Below are 20,861 nucleotides of genomic sequence, written 5' to 3' on the forward strand. Positions count from 1 at the left end.
TGTCTTCAAAGTGCTTGCTCACAGGGTGTCATCTGGTTGGTGGGGTTTGTCTATATATTTTAGGGTCCTTGCAAATTAAAGTACCTTGAGGCAACTGTGACTTGGTACTATAAGTAAAACTGTCTTGAATTGAACTGATTATCTCATTCTGTATGCCTGGTATGGTTTTATAGATTAAACAAGCTTAGCATAAGGCCTGGGAACAGGTAGAAACTGCTTTCTTTTAGACAATGCTTGTGGTGGTCAGAGGGCCCGGTGGCGCCAGTGTCCGGCAGCCTCGCCTCCGTCAGTGCGTCCCAGGGCAGCTGTGGCTACAATGTAGCTTGCCATCACCAGTGTGTGAATGTGTGTGTGAATGGGTGAATGACTGAATGTGTAAAGCGCTTTGGGGTCCTTAGGGACTAAGTAAAGTGCTATACAAATACAGGCCATTTACCAATGCTTCCAGTCCTGCTAAAGTAAACCCAGAAACATACATAAAACTTCTGAGGTGTAACATACTGTTGAGCAAAAGACCTCCCGTCAGTAGATTTTGGGACTTCTAAACATTTTGCTGCAATCTTTAGAGAAACAGCTAACTGAACTTAGATCAAGATCTGTTTCTACCATGCTTACATTAATGTAGTAACTAGTTTTCCATTAAATGTTCAGCAAGAAAATAATTGCACTTACTCACAAAATAAAATTACTCTATTGTTATGATTTGTCTTCCTGCACACCCAGTTTTTAATGCTAATCAAATCACAATGTATTTAATATGCAAACAATCTTGAAATACAAAATTTGTCAACACTGTTTCTTTTTACCAGAACGTCATTTGAGGTTTGTGTTTTACAAGCATGTTGGCTACAAATTCACAGGATGTATAATTAACATATTTAGCTACAGTTCACATGTAATTAAATCGGGTATAGCTACAACAACTTTTGTTTTTATGTCCTTAGCTTTGCTTGATCAGATGTTTCTCATTCACAGGACAGATGACGATGGTGTCAGAGGCTTTGTCACAGCAGTACAGGTAGAAAAATGGAAGAATTTTTTCAGTGAAGGTATCCTCAAAGGTGTAAATATGGGTCCGTGCTCTCACATCATAAAACGACACTTGGCCTTCTTCGTAGTCCACATACACGCCCACTCTCTTGGGCTTAGGGTCGAGGGAGAGCAGTGATGGTGGGGATGTTGACGCTCTGTATCCCTGGCCTTTCTTCATGGCCAGAGCCCAATAGCCTTGGGTGGTGCTTACAGAGATCCTGCCCTTTCTGTTAACAGATGACCTCGCCACACCAAGGTACCAGTCATCCTTTTCCCCCACCTGGACCTCCCAGTAGTGTCTGCCAGAAGTGAAGCCCTCATGGGCCAATACTATAACCACCGTGTCGAAGCGATCGGGGTGGTCCGGGAGGTCCTGCCAGGCACCCAGGTGTCTCACCTGATGTCTATCCTGAGAGAGCTGCAACCACGGGTTAGCTGTGTCAGGGTCAAGAGTGACATCCACTGCAGAAGAACGAGACAGAGGATATATTTTGTTGGGGAGTTTAATGATGAAAACACAGGAAAGAAAAATAAGTAAAAAAAAGCTTTACCTGTATATTTCAGAACTTTTTTGATCTCTGTAAAAACAAAATACAACATTCTCTTAAGATATGTTTCTTATACATCTTTACTTTTTTTAAAAATAAAATGAATAGTCACACAGTAACAAAGGTATTTTTGAATGTTTATGGAAGTCCTACCACTGTCAGACAGTTTGTCAATCATTTCAGTCAACGTCGCCTCTAGTTTGGACACTAATTTTCTGATCATGCCAACACATGTGTCAGTGGGAACACTGGTCTCAGACCAGTCTTTAACAGATGGTGGAGTGCTGAGGGCCGGGAAGCTCTGCAGAAAGATACAGCCCAAGGGGGGGCAACAACTTAGAAACACGTTATTGACTAAAATAAGATGACCACAGTCATGGTTCTTTTCAAATAACCACAGATCACAAAGATTTTAAGGCTTCTGAACTAAGAAACAAGTATGGTTGTAGAATTATTTCCAAATTAAGAGACTCAAATGCTCAGGGTTGCGTCAGAATGGGCATTATTTATGAAACACTGCCAAAAAAACCTTGCAAAGCTACTCTTTGATTGGATTGCAGGTATTGGAATGCAATACAGTGTAGAGCAGAAAGAGGGCGCTGTTGTCATTTAATTTAGCTATTAGTGAATACTGTAAAAGGCACCTGGTTTCACTGGAAAACAGGGTTAACAAAATGCTGGAAGTGTCATTTTACCATAAAAATCCTTTGAAATGAAGAAAAAAATAAGGAAAAATTAGAAAAATATCCATGAACTTGTACACCTTGCAAGGTAAAATATCAAGTACCACAACTTAAATTTGGCTCCCCGACACTGAGCACTGAAACAAAGCCTCTCTCACCTTTAAGAAATGAATGTGGTCAGTCCGAGCAACGGTTTCCAACTCTGTGTTCCTCCTCTTTAGCTCAGTGATTTCCTGTTCCAGTTCAGTAATGAGGCCTTGAGCCCACCTCTCCGTCTGCCTCTGCTTCTCCTCGATGACCAAAACCAGCTCGGCCTGAGTTTTCTGGATGGAGCGCACCAGCTCCGAGAAGACCTGCATGCTTTCCTCAATCTCTCTTTGAGCACTGGCCTGAAAGTACAAAAAGCACATGTATGTTGAACAACCATGTGAGTGTAGATTGTGACGTGGCCATGCAAAGGTAAAAACTCACTTTATTGAGCTCCACAGAGTGTTTGATCTCCTCCACCTTTTTCACTCTGTCCTGGATCATCTGCTGAACGTCTATTCCTGTCCTCTTAAGCTGTGCCTGCACAGTATCAGATCACACGGGCATGACTTGTGGTAATTATAAACTTGATGATGTGAAAAGATTATTAGTCTTTAGTTGTAATCAGGCAACAGAGAAGATAACATCATAAAGACACTGTGGACCAGCCTGCTGTACAAGGCGAGGTCTGTGCAGCATAGTTGTTCGTGTTAATGTTTCCTTAAAATCCTGGAAGGTTTAGGTTGAATCATTAGTTTAGTAAAAGTAAACAAAAAAACAAACAAAAATTCAACTCATAGACTCACAAACAACAGAACCTGTTGTATCACCAAACCTTTCTGACATGTTAAGGGCACAATAGGTCAAAGCTTGGTGGTGCCAAGGGGTCATTTAGTGCTTAATAAATGTATTAGACCACCACCCAATATAAGGTTTATGCCACAGCTGCCCTAAATTAACGGTACTTGTAATTATGAAAATATTTTTTATATTTTTGTAATGGTTAATCCACCAATATGTGCAAGTTCTATTTAAATCTAAATCAGAAGTATGCAGCTCCAGGCTTCGAGGCCCGGTGTCCTGCAGCTTTTAGATGTGTCCTTGATCCAACTCAGCTTATTTAAATGACTAAATAACCTCTTTAACAAGCCTTGAAGTTCTCCAGAGGCCTGGTAATGAACTAATCATGTGATTCATGTGTGTTGACCCAGGGTGATATCTAAAACCTGCAGGACACTCCCTTAAGGCCTGGAGTTGCCTACCCCTGATCTAAATGGGGCGACCGTGGCTCAGGGGGTTGGGAAGCCTATCTGTAACCGGAAGGTCGCCGGTTTGATCCCCGGGCTCTCTGTCCTGGTCGTCGTGTCCTTGGGCAAGACACTTTACCCTACCGCCTACTGGTGTTGGCCAGAGGGGCCGATGGCGCAATATGGCAGCCTCGCTTCTGTCAGTCTGCCCCAGGGCAGCTGTGGCTACAACTGTAGCTTGCCTCCACCAGTGTGTGAATGTGAGAGTGAATGAATAGTGGTATTGTAAAGCGCTTTGGGTGCCTTGAAAAGCACTATATAAATCCAATCCATTATTATTATTAAATGATATATCTAATACTAAATTTAGCCATAAATCTTAAAATTTTGTCAGGACCTGAGTGACAAAACGCTTCTCCCACTGAAATCAAACGTCTAAATGAACAGAATCAACTTTCTGGGGTTAAATGTGACACTTAATTAATTTCTGACTTCCCAGTGAAGTCCAGAAATGTCTGTATACAAACATTTTTGACAAATTTCAAAAATATTTGTCATTTCTGTCACAGCTGATCTTATAAATCTGTTAAGCACTCTACATAATATTTTTTTTATGTGGTTGATCTATCTACAGTGCATTACTAACGATACGATTAACAATTAACAATGAAAAATGTGCATCATAACCATCATTTGAATATCTTTCACCATTTTGAATGTGGGAATCTGTGAACTTATGACATTAACTAAAGATGAACAATTAGCTGACTATAAATAGCAGAGAGGGTGTGTACTGGGTGCCATCTGAGCTGATCCTTTTTTCTTGATAAGACAAAAAAAAGAAAGAAAAAGAAAAGAGAACTTCTTGCTGAGAAATGAGGGTGCATAAATAATTCAATGAAAATATCTTGCTCTGCTTCCAGCGCATACAGTAGTATGCATCTCCAAAAAAGGTCATATTTATTCATATTAATAACTAAAGAATCCTTTTGAAGGAGTCCACAGAGTCTGGCAAATGAAACTGGAGTGTTGTGGAGCCACAGATTGAAAGGCTCTGTCCCATCCTAGTCTTCAACCATGTACAAGTAACAGTAATACATTTGAGCCTGCAAACAAACACTTCAAGCAGAAGTGTGTTTAACGAAAGTCTGAAGCTTTTCCATTTAGTCCTCCGTGTGTAAGTATGAGAGTTTATCTGTTTTATCTTTGGCACCAATCACCTGATTTAAACTATGTTAAAAAATACTGCGTAAATCGTACATGACAAGGTGTAAACAAAATATCAGTCTCCTATCTGTATAACTGTGCTTTCTGCAGTTCTCCAGATCTGCTGTCAGCGATCGTGACTTCAAGCATCCATCATTTTACGTTAACTCTGGCTGCACTCGCAAGAGTCCATATTTATAGAACAGTGATACCAATTTTTTACTCTAAACATTTTGAAGGGCCTAGGTCAAGTGGTTTTTTAGATAATGGATTTGAAACTATCCCTCCAACAAAAAAGAGAACAGCGGTAGTAAGACATGAATCTTTCCACTTGAGTTCCTTTAGCTAAGTCTGAGCTGGTCCGGGGGGAGGCAGTTGATGAACCGGCAAGAATTGACCCGCAAATATCTTGAAATCTTTTCCAGCACAGATAAACATTTGGTCCCTGTCCTATATTTGGATGGCAGCGCATCTGTCTCACCTTTTTCTCTGTCCATTCTCTCTCCACAGGGACTGTGTAGTGAGCCCTGTGGTCCGTCTCGGTGCAGAGGACGCACACGCACATCTGATCCTTCTTACAGAACAGCTCCAGGAGCCTCTCGTGCTTCGGACACATCCTGTCCTCCATGTTGGCAACGGGCTCCATCAGCTTGTGCTTAGTGAAGCGGGCTGAGTGACATTTCAGATGCTCCTCGCAGTATGAAGTCAGACACACCAGGCAGGATTTGACCGCCTTCGGCCTACCTTCTCCAAGGCAAACGTCGCACAAGACTTCCTCCCAAGATTGAGATTGGAGCGAAGAGAAAGAAGGAGATGGTAAGGTCTGAGGAAGTTGAGAAGCAGAGATTTGAGGTGAGGGTGGGGGTGATGTTTGGGGAAGTGGAGGCGGTGGCTCTTGTGCTGTGGCTTGGTGTGCCAGTGGAGGAGAGGTCTTTGGAGGTAAAATTGGAGGGATTAAAGGTGGTAAGTCTTCTTGCTGTGGCCTCTTCTCTCCTTGTTTCTCCTTCACTCCCTCTTTCTTTCTCTTCTCCTCTTGTTTCAGCTTCAGCTCCTCCAAAAGCTGCTCTTTCTGGTCTTTCTCCAAAAGCCTCTCCTCATCCTCCCTTTTCCTCCTTTCTATTGTCCACTTCCTTTCTTTCCCTTCTCCCTCTTCCTTGCTTCCCTTCCCTTCCATGCTTTTAATCCTAATCTCCTTGAACTGCTCTGCAATTTCCCTCAAGACAGTGTTGACACTAATATCGGGCCTTTTGTAGAAGGACTTCTTGCACATAGGACACTGATACAAAGGACTGCTTTTCCAGTATCCCAGGATGCAACTCTGGCAGAAGTTGTGTCCGCAGGGGATGGACACGGGGTTGGTGAAGACGTCCAGACAGATGGAGCAGTGCACCTGCTCTTCTGAAAGGTTCCCAGTAGTGGCCATTCCTGCACGGCGGAGAGGCAGGGTCATTTTCAGTGCAAGCAACCAGCCTTTGAATGGGTCATCAAACCTGCTGTGATATCGAGGTCGCTAGGATTAGATGGCATGACCTTAATGATGTCGTCTACAAGCAGATCTACAAAGCAAAGCATGGCGGGACTCATTTATCATTACATGCTTTGAAATTACAGGTCATAATGTTTTAGGTAAACATTTAGAATAATGACAAATGAGTCCCGATTAGTCCCGACTCATTTTAAGAGCTTACATGCATATGTCAATATTTAAATACAAAACATAGTCAACATCTTTCATAATCATTATTTATATTAAGATATTTTGAAAGTATTTAAATATTGATACTGCCCTCTTGTGGCCACATATTGTAATAGTCACACTGCTTTTAATTTCTGACCCAAGAAATTTATAGATAAATACAACTATAACTATAATAAGTTTATCAGAGGACGGCAATTAATAGAATCATCACATGAATTTTAACTCCTAATCTTTTCTTTTTAAAAGCAAACTCCATATCACAAGCTAAAGATTATTATGTCTCTCCTGTACGCTGGTACACTGCGACACAAATGTATCTGTGAAGCTGCAAGTAAGCAGGTTTGACCTATAAGACAGGCAGCTTCAGGCCTAGGTGTTCGTGACAGACCAGATTAAGATTTTTCCAAAAATACTTGCGTACCGCATGACCTGTCTTGCAGTGCTGGCAGCGCTTAATCTTTCTTATTTTGATAAATGAACACCTAGTACCTAAAAATATACAAACTCATAACTCTACGATTGAAGTCTTCTCTTGAACTATTTTAATCTATAATTCCCTGCCTGCAATGGAAAGAAAGTCCATACCACAGGTCAGCACTCATTAGAATAAAAATGTTATTAGAAAAAAAAATCCAACAACAATACTCCCCTAAGAGTTATGTCTGTGTACAGAGAAGCAGATGATACCCTGTGGAAATTAAAAACACAGGAGGTGAAGGGAGAGACAAAAAACAGAGATCTGGGAAACTCACCAGAGAGCAGCTGCCTGGAGACTCCACAGTGCACTGACATATGAGACAGGCTGTAACCGCTGCCCCTTACAGCCGCCCCCCACACAAACACACACTCAACTCAGACCCAAAATATACCCCGCTCCCTCAGTCTCCTTTTAACCTAGATACAAATATTCTCTGGCCATGACCCTCAAAGCTCCAGGAGGAATAGCTTTAAGTCTTCAGAGAATACAGCACATTAGCTAGGGTCAAATTCAGGAGTTTGACAAAGAAATTAAAATAGCAGAAGTAACACTAAAATCTGAGAACGCTTACATGTTGAGGATTTAATTTTTTGTGTTAATAATTGTAGGATTTTCAAATTGGCAAAATTTAAAACACAAAAAAATATTAGACTGTTAGCTTAGCACAAAGATTAGAAGCACAGACCATATAAAAACATGGATGTAATATCCAGGTTTTAAAAAAGAATAAGTCAACGTGGAAGTGTCTTAAACCTGCATTCTACCTGAAGGCCACCAGAGAGCGATAGCTGTGGTTGTAAAAAAACAAACAAAACCTTTGGGCCTGATAGAAGGCCATGCTTTCTGCAAACAGTTTGTGGACTCAGTCACTGATTTCTGGTTATACTGAATCAAAAATGAAGTCGATTTATAAAGCTTTATAGTTTTTGTATCATTGTATATTTCAAAATAGAGCCTTAACCATGACCACTGTTCACCAGCTAATGACGTATGACTGGTAAGTAGTTTGCCAACTAGCATGTAGTTTCACAGTCAAACCCGTCCCTCTTCATATCATCCATTCTTTTAAAGATGGTGACGGTAAAAATGCCAAAGTTGAGGCTTCAGAAAGACATGTCAGAAACCAGTGGATGACACGACGGTAGCTACTACAGTCTATCTCCTTCATGCTGTCTATGACTAAAAACACTTTCTTCTCTCTCTTTGCTGGCATTGCTAAAGTTCAACATTACAAGTGTAGTAAAACAGACAGCTGACACTAAAATAGTTCTATATTTTGTGGAGATTATACATGATATAGATCACTGATATTTTTTTTTTAGCTATGCTAAGCTAAAGGGATCCAGAGGATGCCTTAGTCAGAGGCTTTTTTTTTTATCTTCTCTTATACCAGAGGCCTATTTAACCAACCCCAAAGACAGAGCTCACATTTCAAGGTTGCTTTTGTCGATTTATAACAAAAGTAAGTTCAGTGTAATTCAGTCTCCTGACAGTTTTTTTAAAATGTTTTGTCTACATAAACCCTTGAAGAAAAAGTAAACAATGTGATAACCACTGCAAAAAAAGTGCAGGTGTTTTAATTATGTTATGACTCCATCAGGAGAGTTCATGTTTTTTGTGTAATCTTATTTACTGTCGTGACTTAATGGACAGTTAATATGAGTGAGATAAAATAAAACAAGATATATATTTTTTAGTTTCTAGATCAAATGGCTTGAATTGTCCAATGACATAGGTTTAAAAACAAAACAGACTGTTAGGTTACCAAACATGGGTGTGTCTGAGGCCCTGAAAAGTAGGACACTGCCACTGATAAAATGACAGGCATGGTTAAGTGAAAACTTGAGTTATCTCAAATTTATTGATTCAAACTGCTGAGTAAGTAAAAAAAAAAAAAACTTGAGATACCCAACTGGAAATTTTGAGATAATCACTTCAAATTTTGACCTATAGGCTTTTTTTTTCTTTGTCTGTTGTTGGTTACCCTGAAAGTCCAAATTAGAGGGGTAATAAGTTCAGCAGGAAATTCAGCTTAAGTCACTTAAGCTACAGTAAATATTTTTTTGACATGACTGTTTTTGTGAGATATCTATAGATAGATAGATATCTATAGATAGATAGATATCTATAGCTAGATAGATATAGATAGATAGATAGATATAGATAGATAGATAGATATCTATAGATAGATATCTATATATATATATATATATATATATATATAGATATAGATATAGATATATATAGATATATATAAAATTCAAATGCATTTTGTGCCTTAATCAGCTTTATTGAACAAGTTCAGTAGACGTTACAAAAGTATGTGATTCATGTAGAAACAGAGAACTTTTCCATGGCCTTTAAACAGGTGATCCTATCATTTTTTTTTTTAAGTAGTGGAGATCAAAGTCATTAAATATATACAACATTAATACAGATTCTGTTATATGAAAAAAGCAGATAACTGTGTTTTATATTACTTTTGATGTGCAAAATAGTTACAGTAACTAAAGCTGTAAAATGATTGCACTGGTCTCCCCATGCTATCCCCACTTAATGTGTCTATATTGGTTTTTACAATAATGTCCATAGGATACAGTCTTAATTACAATAGGTAGGTACAAGTACAAGAAACCTTGATTCGATTCCCCAGGCAAAGTCTAAATCACTAGAAACGAAGTTTGCGTCTCTTAACTTCATTACTTGGCTCTCTGAGCCTTAGAGTTGCAGTTACACAAAGACTTACAGAGTAGGGAAAGTGCCAGCTTTACTCAAACTCATCTATCATTAAGTAAGAAACAAAAAAAGAATGATTTATTGTCCTTCACATGTTTTCACATCACTACATATTTCTTCTTTACTGTAATCCAAGTTTGAGTTAACAGATGATAGTGCAAAGAAAAAACTGCCTACATTTAAATAAATTGTAAATGTACCATTATAATACATGTATCAGTCAATAAAGAATTTACCTCAGAAAATAGCCAGTATTATGCTGAGAAAGTGATGGCGGTGTGTATAAAAAAGATGTTTTATATATAAACAGAATGCATAACCTAATGCCGACTGACTATACCCTCAGCTGTGTTTAACATGGGTTATGATGAGTGGGGCATTATTCTTCCCCTCCTGGGCGAGACAGGGGCTGAAGATCGGGTACAGGTTCTCACTGAAGCTATCGATAAAACTGTAGATATGCAGACGAGACTTCACATCATAGAAAGAAATCTGGCCTCCTTCGTAATCCAGAAAGATTCCTACTTTACTGGGTTGGGAAGGCAGCACTAGAGGCAAGCGGGGCGACGCAAGCACTTTCACCTCCCCGTTCTTCAGCCACAGGCACCAGTACCCACCCTCGGGACTCAGCTTGATCTCACCCTTGCGTCGGGCAGAAGCGCGGGCCACACCGAGCGTCCAGGCCGTCTTTCGCGATACGTCCACCTCCCAGTAGTGTCGCCCCGTGCTGATCCCCTCCCGGCCCAAGACAAAGAGGGCCGGGCTGAAGCGCTTTGGACCCTCACAGTGAGTGGATTTGCGCTCTTCATACCTCACCTGCTGACCATCATCAGTCACAGTCAGGTTCCTCTGGGCTGTGGCAGGGTCCAGAATCACCTCAGCTGAAAAGGAAGGAGCAGAATATGAGACAGGGAGAAAAATCTGCATTATTTATTGCCACTTCTGCTAAAAAAAAAAAAAAATAATGGGCTCCTTATTCCTGAACATGCCACAAGGGTGTCTGTAAAATGGCAGCATGCTACGGGAGCAATCCCATCTCTGCTGTGAAGAATTACTTCCATTTTGTGGGCATTTAGAAGAAATGAGCATCATCATTTACTCAAGAGAGGCCTCCTGCTTTACTTTAACACCCTTATGTACAAGTGGCACGAATGTGCTCCCTAGAAGAATTATAGCTACAAACCATGGATGTCACCCAGCTAACACAGTAGAAGTGTTACTCACATGCGTAGTTCTGCACCTTCCGGAGCTCTGAGAGAGAGAGAGAGAGTGTCAAAGTCACAGCAGATGGCACGTGTGGGTGGTAAACACACAGATCTGAACCAGAGCTCTAAATGCTCGATGCATGTGCCGCTGTCAGTCAGCTGCCTCTTCCAGCGATCCCAAGTGGATGATCTGCGGCATCAACACTATCTCCATCTGTCCAACCGTCTTGCATGTGTGACCGTGTGAGTGTGGCGCGATGATGAGTCACTTTCCATTCCAAAGTGTGCGTACAGTGACCTACATATCACCAATTTGGATTTTGCACAGGATGTGTGGTTTGTATTAGACAAGGGAGGATGGATTGTACTAGAACTTTGCATTCATTATCCCATGCAGGGATCCCAGTAAAGCCTGCTGCGAGTTTGATTTTCAGTTTACAGGGGTACTTGAAGCTGCGGAACTGTATGCAGCGTACGCAGAATGGAAAATACTCATTGTGACTATGAACATTTTTCAAAACACTCTTCCAAATGATTGCAGACATGTTGATTTGCATTTAATACATAAAACATGAGCCATTTCAGATCGCTCATTTTTAAAAGTGCTTTCAGAAAAAGGATTAAGAAAAGATTTTGCTGAATATGTGCTAATATTATGTAAGGTATTTATTTAAATGTATCTAGCCCTGCATGATATGCACTAGGGTTTAAATGATGCTCTGTTGGAACTAAAGGGCTAAGATCCATGCGTTCATATTGTTTGCACCTACAGTCTGAAATCATGACTTATCAGTTTGGGCAACATTTTTTCCAGTTTTCTGTTGTCTAATTTTGATGAGCCTGTGTCAGTCATAGCCACATGGACCTGGTATGGTCTTCTGCTTCAAGCAGTGGTGGTCCTAGCCTGTTTGGCTGACGAGTTATTGTGAGTTATTAAATGCTGCTCCAGCCACCAGAAACTCCCCCGCCGCCCCACCCTCTCCTCCCTGTGCCGCAAGCAGCAGGCGCACCTCGCAAACGAGGGCGCCCTTACTCCCAGCAAATGGCCGATAGAAAATCGATCGGTGCCTATGGCATTCCCAATATGCGCTGGCATGACGTCGGGGCAGCATGAGTATGAGCATTTTTTATTTTTTTTGCCCATGCCCGTGATGCCGTCCCCCACCACTATGCCTCCCCGGGCAACCGCCCGTGTCACCTGTATCAAAAACCGCTACTGGCTTCAAGGTTTGACTTGTTGCTACTCAGACATGCTCTTCTGCAAACCTTGTTTGTAATGAGTGTTTTTTTTGTTGCTGTTGCCTTCCTATAAGCTAAAGGCAGTCCAATCATTCTCCTCTGACATCAACAGGCACAAGCCATTTCTCCCAGATAATTGCTGCTCACTGGATAATTTCTCCTTTTCAGACTTTTCTCTGTAAACTGTAGAGATGACTGTAGATCAGCTGTACTAATATTGAGCGCATCTGGCAGCATTAACCAAGTTGCAAGTCGCTTCCCCATTTTGATCTTCATGGTTTGAAGCTCAGCTGACATGTGATTGGCTAATTGGGTATTTTCAATTAATGAGTATTTGAACCGGTGCACCTAACAATAATAATAATTCCACAGACCCGCCCGCATCGCATTTCTGTGGAACCCAAGGAATGGAAAGAGACGGCGAGGAAGACCCAAAATAACGTGGAGGAGTACTTTCCTTGAAGAATTATGTTCGGTTGAACTGTCATGGGATGAAACAGTAACCGCCGCGATGGACCGAGTTCAATGGCGTTCTCTTGTCGCCCGATGTGCCGATCGTCGTGGGAGGATCTAAGTCTAAGTAAGCACCTAATAAAGTGGTAAGTCTATATGTAAACCATGCTCTGCTTCTAGCATTGTAGGCAAGGTAATGCTGCAGCACTAGTTGTTTTGTACAGTTTCTCAAATACAATGGTTTTAATAGCTGCATAAGTGCATTAGGTCACAAGTTTGGCTAGCTGCCCTTACCTTTCCCATATATTCTTTTAAGCTCATCCTGGAACTTATCAATGAGGCTGCTGACCGAGGACCGGATGGTTCCCAGATAAAGGTCAGTATTGATGCTGACCGCTGACCAATCAGTGGGCTCGGGTAGGGGTGACAGTGATGTCAGGTTCTACGTGAAATAGAGAGGTCATGCAAGGTAAGATGAACGGTGCGTCAAAGGAAATGAAGTCTGTAAAGTTTACAATGAAAAGAACACACTAAATATGACGCCAACAGTGTGCTCAGTGCTGTCCTATTTAATTTTGTTAATGGGAAACACAGAACAGAGACACATTATTGCTCTGACGGGAAAAGAAGAGAGCACTCAGTAGAGGGCATTGTCCAAATGTGGTAAGTAAATTCCCTGTCTATCAAAAAGAGATGCACTGGTCTGCTTACTCTCAGCTTTGATGTGTCTGGGTATTCGAGGCTTCATGCCTTCACTTCCATTGATGCTATGTAGAAAACCTCTAAAGTAGCAACTTCAAAGACATCTATTCATTCACATGGGGAAATGGCTATAACAGGCTCGGTCTGCTCATGGAGGCTTTTGATGTTGTGTCTCAAAATCTCTGAGCAAACACAGCTGGTGCAGCCACAGAGGTAAATAATTGGCTTTGCAATTAAAAGTAAAGTGTGTATACAGTTTTCAGAACAGAGAAAACAGAGATATGTTCAGTATAATACGATCCATATGATATTGTTCAGGCTTTTCTGGTGAAATCATAAGGGTAGAAAGTCTTGTGTTTTAGATGCCTGTGAGATTTCCATTATTGTGAATAGCACAGCTTATTCTGTTAAGTCTTTAGCCTTCTAATAAAATGCTCTGCCCCAAATGCACAGTAATTGTGTTTTCAGTATGTAGGCCAAGCTGGAAAAGCAAGAACTTTAAAGGCTAGCTATAATTAGTACAGAAAAATAAAGTTAGCATCCAAAGCATCCAAAGCGTGAAGATACTGTCTCAAGACCTGGACCTGTCTGCATGCCAGTGTGTGTTAGACCCACATGGAGCTCTGTAGTACCTGAAGGAAAAGCACTTTGTCGTGCGTCTGTGCATGGGCTTCTAGCTCATTGCTCCTCCTCCTCAGTTGGCTGAGTTCATTCTCCAAACCCCTGGCCATTTCCTGGGCGTGACGCTCCGCCTCACGTTGCCTCGTGGCTATCAGCTCAACCAGCTCCGCCTGACTCTGCTCCACCAGACGCTGCAGCTCTGCGTACACCTGCCAGCTTTCCTCCAACTCCTTCTGAGCACTGGCCTGTGAATGTGAGCGCCACATGGCCAGTGTTACCAGTGTGAACATGAGAAAAGCTCAGAGTCCAGATGAGATCGTGTTCAAGACCGAAGACCGGGTTTAAGGAGGAATGCCTGCGTATTCTTAGCAACAAAGTTCTTACAGATTAACCAGAGTCTAGAAGTTACTGAGTAACACGGCTCCTTTTACAGGGGAGCTTGGAGGACAGGTTGAGATAGTGCTAATCCTGTGGAAGAAGTTATTTATTGTCTTGTACGTGGCGTTAATGAGGTAGAGAACATTCTATACAAACATTACATAAACTGCATTGTGGGAATGCAGGATCTTTGAGATTAACTTGAGCCACAACTCTGAGAAACACATGAAAATGCAAATGTTTGATGCAGCCGCATCAGACATTAGCCTTTAAAATGCCAGCTCCTTTGCACAAAGTTCCAGTTATATTGGCTTGAATAAACGCATGTTTGTGTGGGGAACAGTTGCTGTGAGTATGCATCATACATGCCACCTTCTGTGTTCTCTACCTAGACACCACCCTACATTTTTAGGACCTCATGTTGTGTAGGAAATTTTAGAGAGTGTCCGAACCTGATTTCACATGTGAAGTCAGCTTATGCTGAATTATTTCCTTTTATTGTTGCACTTTTTTTTTGTTGAAAATGATTTTCCATCCACACCCTTCTTTTTGCTCCCTGATAGCATCGCTCCATTTGAACTCTTTTTTTCTTCCCAATGACAAGAGCATAGGGTCACATTTCATTTAAACATTAAAATGTGTCATTTGTTTGAGGTGAAACGCCTCAAAGGTTCACTTAATCACCAAGGCTCACTTTGGGAGTCACTTTCTGTCTGCAGACCCTTCGGCTGGTGTGTCCTTGTAGGATCTTAACTGTTGTTTTACACGTGGAGCTTCACAGCATGTTATTCTGCACCTTTAAATCTTTGACAAGAAAAACTAAGTTCCCCATTAAATGATCTTGGTTTCCACTCACAATTACGACTTTCCACAGAACAACTCTCATGTTGCAATTTAGATGACTGGCATCTTTATTTGTTTGTTCTCTTCAAAGTTCAGGGTTTGACATGAGTAATTGCACCTTATTTAGGCAGTTAGAGTGATAAGAGAGAAGTATTGCATAAACATCTTTATGTAACATACAGATTTTTAACCTCTGGAAATTTTACTTTAAGTTTTCTGCTACTGTTTCTAAATGACACTAAATGTGGAATAGCTCCTTTATTTATCACACGCTAACACAGCATTATCTTTATTATTACTATTGTCCTGCACATTTAATGCTAGCATGAAGTTGTAGACTTTTTAAAGTCCTGATAAAATGTCATTTTATATCAAAGGTTTCTTGTTTAAATGTTCCTTTTTTTAATGAGACTCTTGTCCACACTCACCTTTGGCCTAAAGTGTTGATTGTTGTATATATCTTTCTATATGAGTCTCTATTTGTTTGACGTAATGATTGACAGAATTGGAGGCATTAAATAAAACTACCATAATGATTCTAGCAAATTAACATGTAAGTACTGCAGTTTAAAAAAAACAACCAAAACCCAGATGTTTACTTAGTCAGTTGCCTCTTAAGTGTCTTTGCGCGCCACTTGTCTAACTGGATTGACAGGTTACATCTTCCATTAGACGCTGAAACCACCAGATTTTCCATCTCAAACTGATAAGTTACATGCATGTTAAACTTACTCAATAAATTCAGTGTGTTGTTTAGTCTGTCAGCAGCATGTAGCTGGACACGAGTCCATGTGTTTGTACAGTAAACACAGAGGGAACTGTGGGAAAAAAGGTTTCCAGAAAGAGGAAACCAAGAGTAACACTGAAACCAGGAAATTTCACTCATGAATGTTTTGCATATGTGTCATCAAATTCAAAACTACCCAGATGTGACAAGATGTGAAAACCTAAACATAGGACAACTGATATATTTAGTGTTACCCTGGTAAAACCTGTTACACTCCCAGCATTATTAGTGTAATTGTCCTGGAAAACCACTCAGGCTTGTTATCTTTTCATTTCTTATTCCAAAGCAGCATTTTACTGCAGGGAGGCTGTGGCTGGAAACAGGGTGTGTGAGAAACTAAATGTAAATGTTTACACTGGTCTCACTGGTTGGACGGCCTCAGACATGGATCTGAGTGTGTGTACACAAGACAAAAACAAATGACATTAGTGCTCCACCTTATCTGCTACTGCAGAGCATGAGAGGTATGAGATGTGGGTGGCATCCCGCCTCAAATATGTCCTGCTTATACTGGAGCATAGGTCTTTTAGTTGGCTCACCTTGCTTCGATGACTAATAAAGATGAATCTACGTTATTAGGGGTAAAACTTAAGTGTCTGTTGGCTTTTAATAAACTGCTGCTGGTCGTCTTACAGCTGCCCTTGAGCAACAGCTTTTTCTGGATCACAAAGCTGCTTAAAGTGCAAATAAGGCTTTTGAGCTTCAGCTAAAGAAAAACATTATATGAGAGCAGACTGGCAAATATTTGAAATGCACTTTAAACATATTTACAACAGCAACGATTAGGCTGTTTCTCAAATACATGTACAAGTGTAAAAGGACTGGCCTGTTTGTATCAGCCACTTCTGATAAGATGCCTTTGGAAATGCCGCACTGGTGCGACGCTTAAGAATTCAGCTTGAAATCTTTCTGAGATAACAAAACGTGAGTGGAGTTTTAGATTGAAAACAGTATCGTGGACACAAATGTGTTTCTCGAATCATGCTCCAAAACACAGCACTTGAAATGCTTATCCCTAGTTAGACTTCGAAACACAAGCAGATAAAAATCAGTGGCATACAAAATGTATCAGGAAACAGACGCATTAAAAAATACCAGACTCCAAACAAACTCAAACAAGACCAACTCCAGTTATAATGACACAGCATAAAATAGAAGACAATAGATTATTCACAACTGCATGGTTGATTCTGATTAAAAAAATGTTTCAGTTTGATTTTAAATGATCAGTGTCCAGCTTAAGTTCTGAAGACAAACACCTGTACATGTTAATGCATTCCTGAAAAGAAAAATCCCAACAGATGCTGTGTGTGTCACACATACCAAAACCACGAGGTCAGTGAGTAGCTGAGGAGTATTTGCATATTATTGTAGCTTTGGATTAAATTTAGGTTTTCAATTGTAATAAAACTATAGCTTAAAAGGTTTCAGCACAAAATGTGTGCAATTATAAACTGGAAGATTGTACACTGTTAGGGTTAGAAATGGGAAAAATTTGTTGTTCGGAAAATTCATATTGAAACAGTAGATTGCATTTTTACAAGTTTTTAACAGTGTAGATCATCGTAAAAAGCTTAACTGTTGTGGACGCTGTTTGTGACCAGGAGGTTACACAAAATTTACATTCTTTTTTTTTTAAAAGGACTCGTAAGGCAAATCCACGATTTGCTTTTTTAATTTGGATTCAAAGCTTGACTCTTTACTGAATAGAAAACTAGACAATATTTACATAAAAACAGTTCTTAGCACTGACTATCGATCAGTCAGCCAAATGTCGATACTGACCAATACTGGAAATGTTGGCTGAATGTTTACCATAACCAATGACCGATGTTTATGTTATAATCTATTATTTTTGTGATGTCTGGATGTTCAAACCTAGTTCGATGAAGGCTCGAATACTTAAAATTGTTAAGTTAATCTCTGTTTCTTAGTAGCTTAACCATGATGTCACATGCAGGTTTTTATTAGACTTACCTTTATGACCTTGATGGACTGTTTGATCTCGTCAAGTTTCTTGGCTCTCTCCTTGATCAAATGTTTCAGCTCTGATCTCTTCTTTCCCATGTTACCCTGTGAGACAAAAAAAACCAGAGGTGTGTCTTACCAAAATGTTCCTGCTTTTATATCATAAAAATATCTCAGGAGTCATTTTAATGATCTTGTCATACAGGGATACTGACCATCTTCTTCTTAAATTCATGGTCAATGGAGACAATCTCATGGGATTTGTGTGTGGCATCGGCACAGGCAGAGCAGATGCACATGTGGTCGGTCCGGCAGTACACATCCAGGAGACGTTCGTGTTTCTTACAAATTTTGTCTTCCAGGTGGAAAGTTGGTTCAATCAGACGATGAGACATCATTGCCCTGACCTGGAGGACAGTATGGGCATGAGTGGTACAGAGACATAAATACAGTTGCTCTTAAAATTTATAGAAATATTTGCTTTTAGGTTATTTAATTAATTAACATTTAACAAACCCACCTTCTTATGATGCCTGAGGTGGGACTCGCAGAAAGACCCAGGGCAGTTCACACAAGATTTCAGCGCCTTTAACTTCCTTCCAATACAAGCATCACAAGAAACATCCCCAGGCTGGGCAAACTCTCCGGTATCCTTCACTGGCGAGCTGCTCTCGCCCGTATCTGAGCTCAAATTCCATCTGGATCCGTGAGAGGCGGTGCTTTTAGCCACCACTAGCCCCTGAAACTGGGAGGATATTTCAGCCAGGACCCTGTTGACGCTCATCTCAGGCTTTCTAGAGTAGCTCTTTTTGCACATTGGGCACAGGAACTTCTTGCTGTGGTTCCAATAGCCCTGTAGACAGGCCTTGCAAAAGCTGTGGCCGCATGGTGTGGAGACGGGCTCCACAAATATCTCCAGACAGATGGAGCAAGTGAACTGCTCCTCAGAGAGAGAATTAAAGCCTGGAAGACAGAAGGAAGTGTGAGAGGCTTAGTACATGTGTATTTATAATATAATTAGAACAGTCAGTACAGACACCGTTTAAAGCAGATCTTAACATTTGACTTTCATCTTCTTCTTTTTTTTTTTAAGATATGTGGCACGTGACTCACTTGAGTCGTGTGGAAGCCTAGACAGAAACCTGCATAGAAACAGCTGTGAAACTCACTAGGAAGGGACCTGAGGACAGCAGTTTAATCTTCTTATAAGTGACAGCTTTTCTCTGGAGACTTTACATATTACATCATTTTAAATCCTAAAAATGATTTGGTTAGGTTTAAGTTGTTTTTGTCGACTTCGTATCTGGTTTATCCGTCCTTATTGGATAAAAATGAACTTGCAGCAGTCGAATTAGGGCAAAAGGAGCCACAGAGGAGATGAGACAAAATTATATGTGTAATGAGGTCATTTTGTATCGTGACCTGAAAGATCTACAGTGCTCAATAAATTGCCCACCTGTCGCAAAAACTAGAAGACACAAATATTTTAGAAATCTATTTAAAATGTTCAGTAATACCTGTCAATAACTGTAATTGGATAAATAAATACATTTTAAAAATTCTAATTTATTTTACTTTTTTCTGCTTGTTTTGTATAACAGTAAAATATAAAATTCATGGATCATATATTTTAACATGAAATATATTTCTATTAAAGGTCTTGCACAAACTGGTGGATTAAACATTACAGAAACATTAAAAATGATTCATTATCAGTACAGTGCAGTATCATTTAGTGCAGCTGTGACATAAACCTGACATTTAGTGATTGGCTGATAATTTCTTTCTCTTTTTTTGACCTCTGTATATCTGTCTGAGGCTTATGTCAGGAGGTGGTAAATTTCCATTCAGAGTTAGGGGGAAAAGGGCTAATTCAAGGATTCTACTTTTTTTGTGTTTTTGTAAACTGATTAGAATTTCTGAGGTTTCTATATTAAAAAAAATGCAATTCACCATTTTCTTATTCATCTAAGATAATAAACTGCAGTGGATGGGGAGGCAGTGGAATCATCTCCCACCCTCACTTTTTTTTGTCCAATGTCCAACTTCCAGAATACACTCCCTAATTTTGCTGTTGCTGTTACCTCAAATTCAAAAAGTGATTTTTCAAAGCACCAAACAGTAAAAATGAAATTAGAATTCCTGATTACAAGCAAAAAAAATTGACCGCCACTTTAAATCTAGTACAGGTGTCAAACAAAAATAAGGCCTAAACTGATCCACAGCTTGTCCTCAAAACAAAGTAAGACAAAGCCAGGAAGACACTTTTTCCAGTTAACAGTTATGTGACATCCAGTGAGAAAGTATCACCACAAACAAGGAACTGTCTGCAACAGTGTCACTGTGTCCTGTTGTGGGCGAGAAACTATCTGAGGAATGCAGATATTCTGGACCTTCTGCACCTGCATCATACGTTTGGCTTAGGCATGAGCCAAATGAACTTTTCCACCAAATCTGCTACGACAAACAACCTCTATACGTCACGACATCTGCACTGTTTCAGTTTAACCCAAATCTAAAATGTTTTTTTTTAACATATGTAGTTTTAAACTAGGCAAGTAAAAAGTCAGGTACCGTCAATTCCAGACATCTGTCTGTCTACACCTCCTGTAGTGTCAGCATGGATAAAGTTCCTAACATTTGATAAGAAACTAGCACTAAGATTATGTTAAAACAGGTACAACTCACTCATGTTTTCCTTTGACCTCGAGCGGTGCGCTCCTTCACCTCATGTACTTTGCTGTGAATCACACAGCTCCGGTGTTGAACTCTTCCTGAAACTTGCAGTGGACCTCCCACTCTCAGTGGGACACACCCAGACTCTCACATAAACCCTCCTTTTGTTATTGCTCAGTGATTTCTCCTGCCCTGCTCTGCGCATATGCAAAGCTCAACAAAGGTGTTGCATTTTCATCATTGCAGAGATCTGCCCCTGCTTTCTGTGGCTTTCTGCCACTGTATCTTCATAAAAGTCAAGAACACAAAAGACTTGCTCTTCAAGAAGTCTCA

General features: G+C 40.3%; 1 protein-coding gene across 1 annotated transcript; it reads right to left on the minus strand.

Moving 5' to 3' along the window:
* Nucleotides 1–696: 696 nt before the first annotated feature.
* Nucleotides 697–20,648, minus strand: LOC113014001 (uncharacterized). The gene is made up of 16 exons (XM_026155286.1): nt 20,541–20,648; nt 18,373–18,815; nt 18,068–18,259; nt 17,862–17,957; nt 13,888–14,121; nt 12,848–12,995; nt 10,881–10,907; nt 10,004–10,537; nt 9,624–9,637; nt 7,195–7,259; nt 5,225–6,236; nt 2,735–2,830; nt 2,422–2,652; nt 1,734–1,881; nt 1,584–1,610; nt 697–1,494 (listed from the first exon to the last, which is right to left on the minus strand). The coding sequence occupies exons 1-16, from the start codon at nt 20,542–20,544 to the stop codon at nt 941–943; spliced, it is 3,825 nt and encodes a 1,274-aa protein (XP_026011071.1). The 5' UTR covers nt 20,545–20,648; the 3' UTR covers nt 697–940.
* Nucleotides 20,649–20,861: the final 213 nt, after the last annotated feature.

Source organism: Astatotilapia calliptera, chromosome 3, assembly GCF_900246225.1.
Source record: "Astatotilapia calliptera chromosome 3, fAstCal1.2, whole genome shotgun sequence".
Taxonomy (NCBI): Eukaryota; Metazoa; Chordata; class Actinopteri; order Cichliformes; family Cichlidae; genus Astatotilapia; species Astatotilapia calliptera.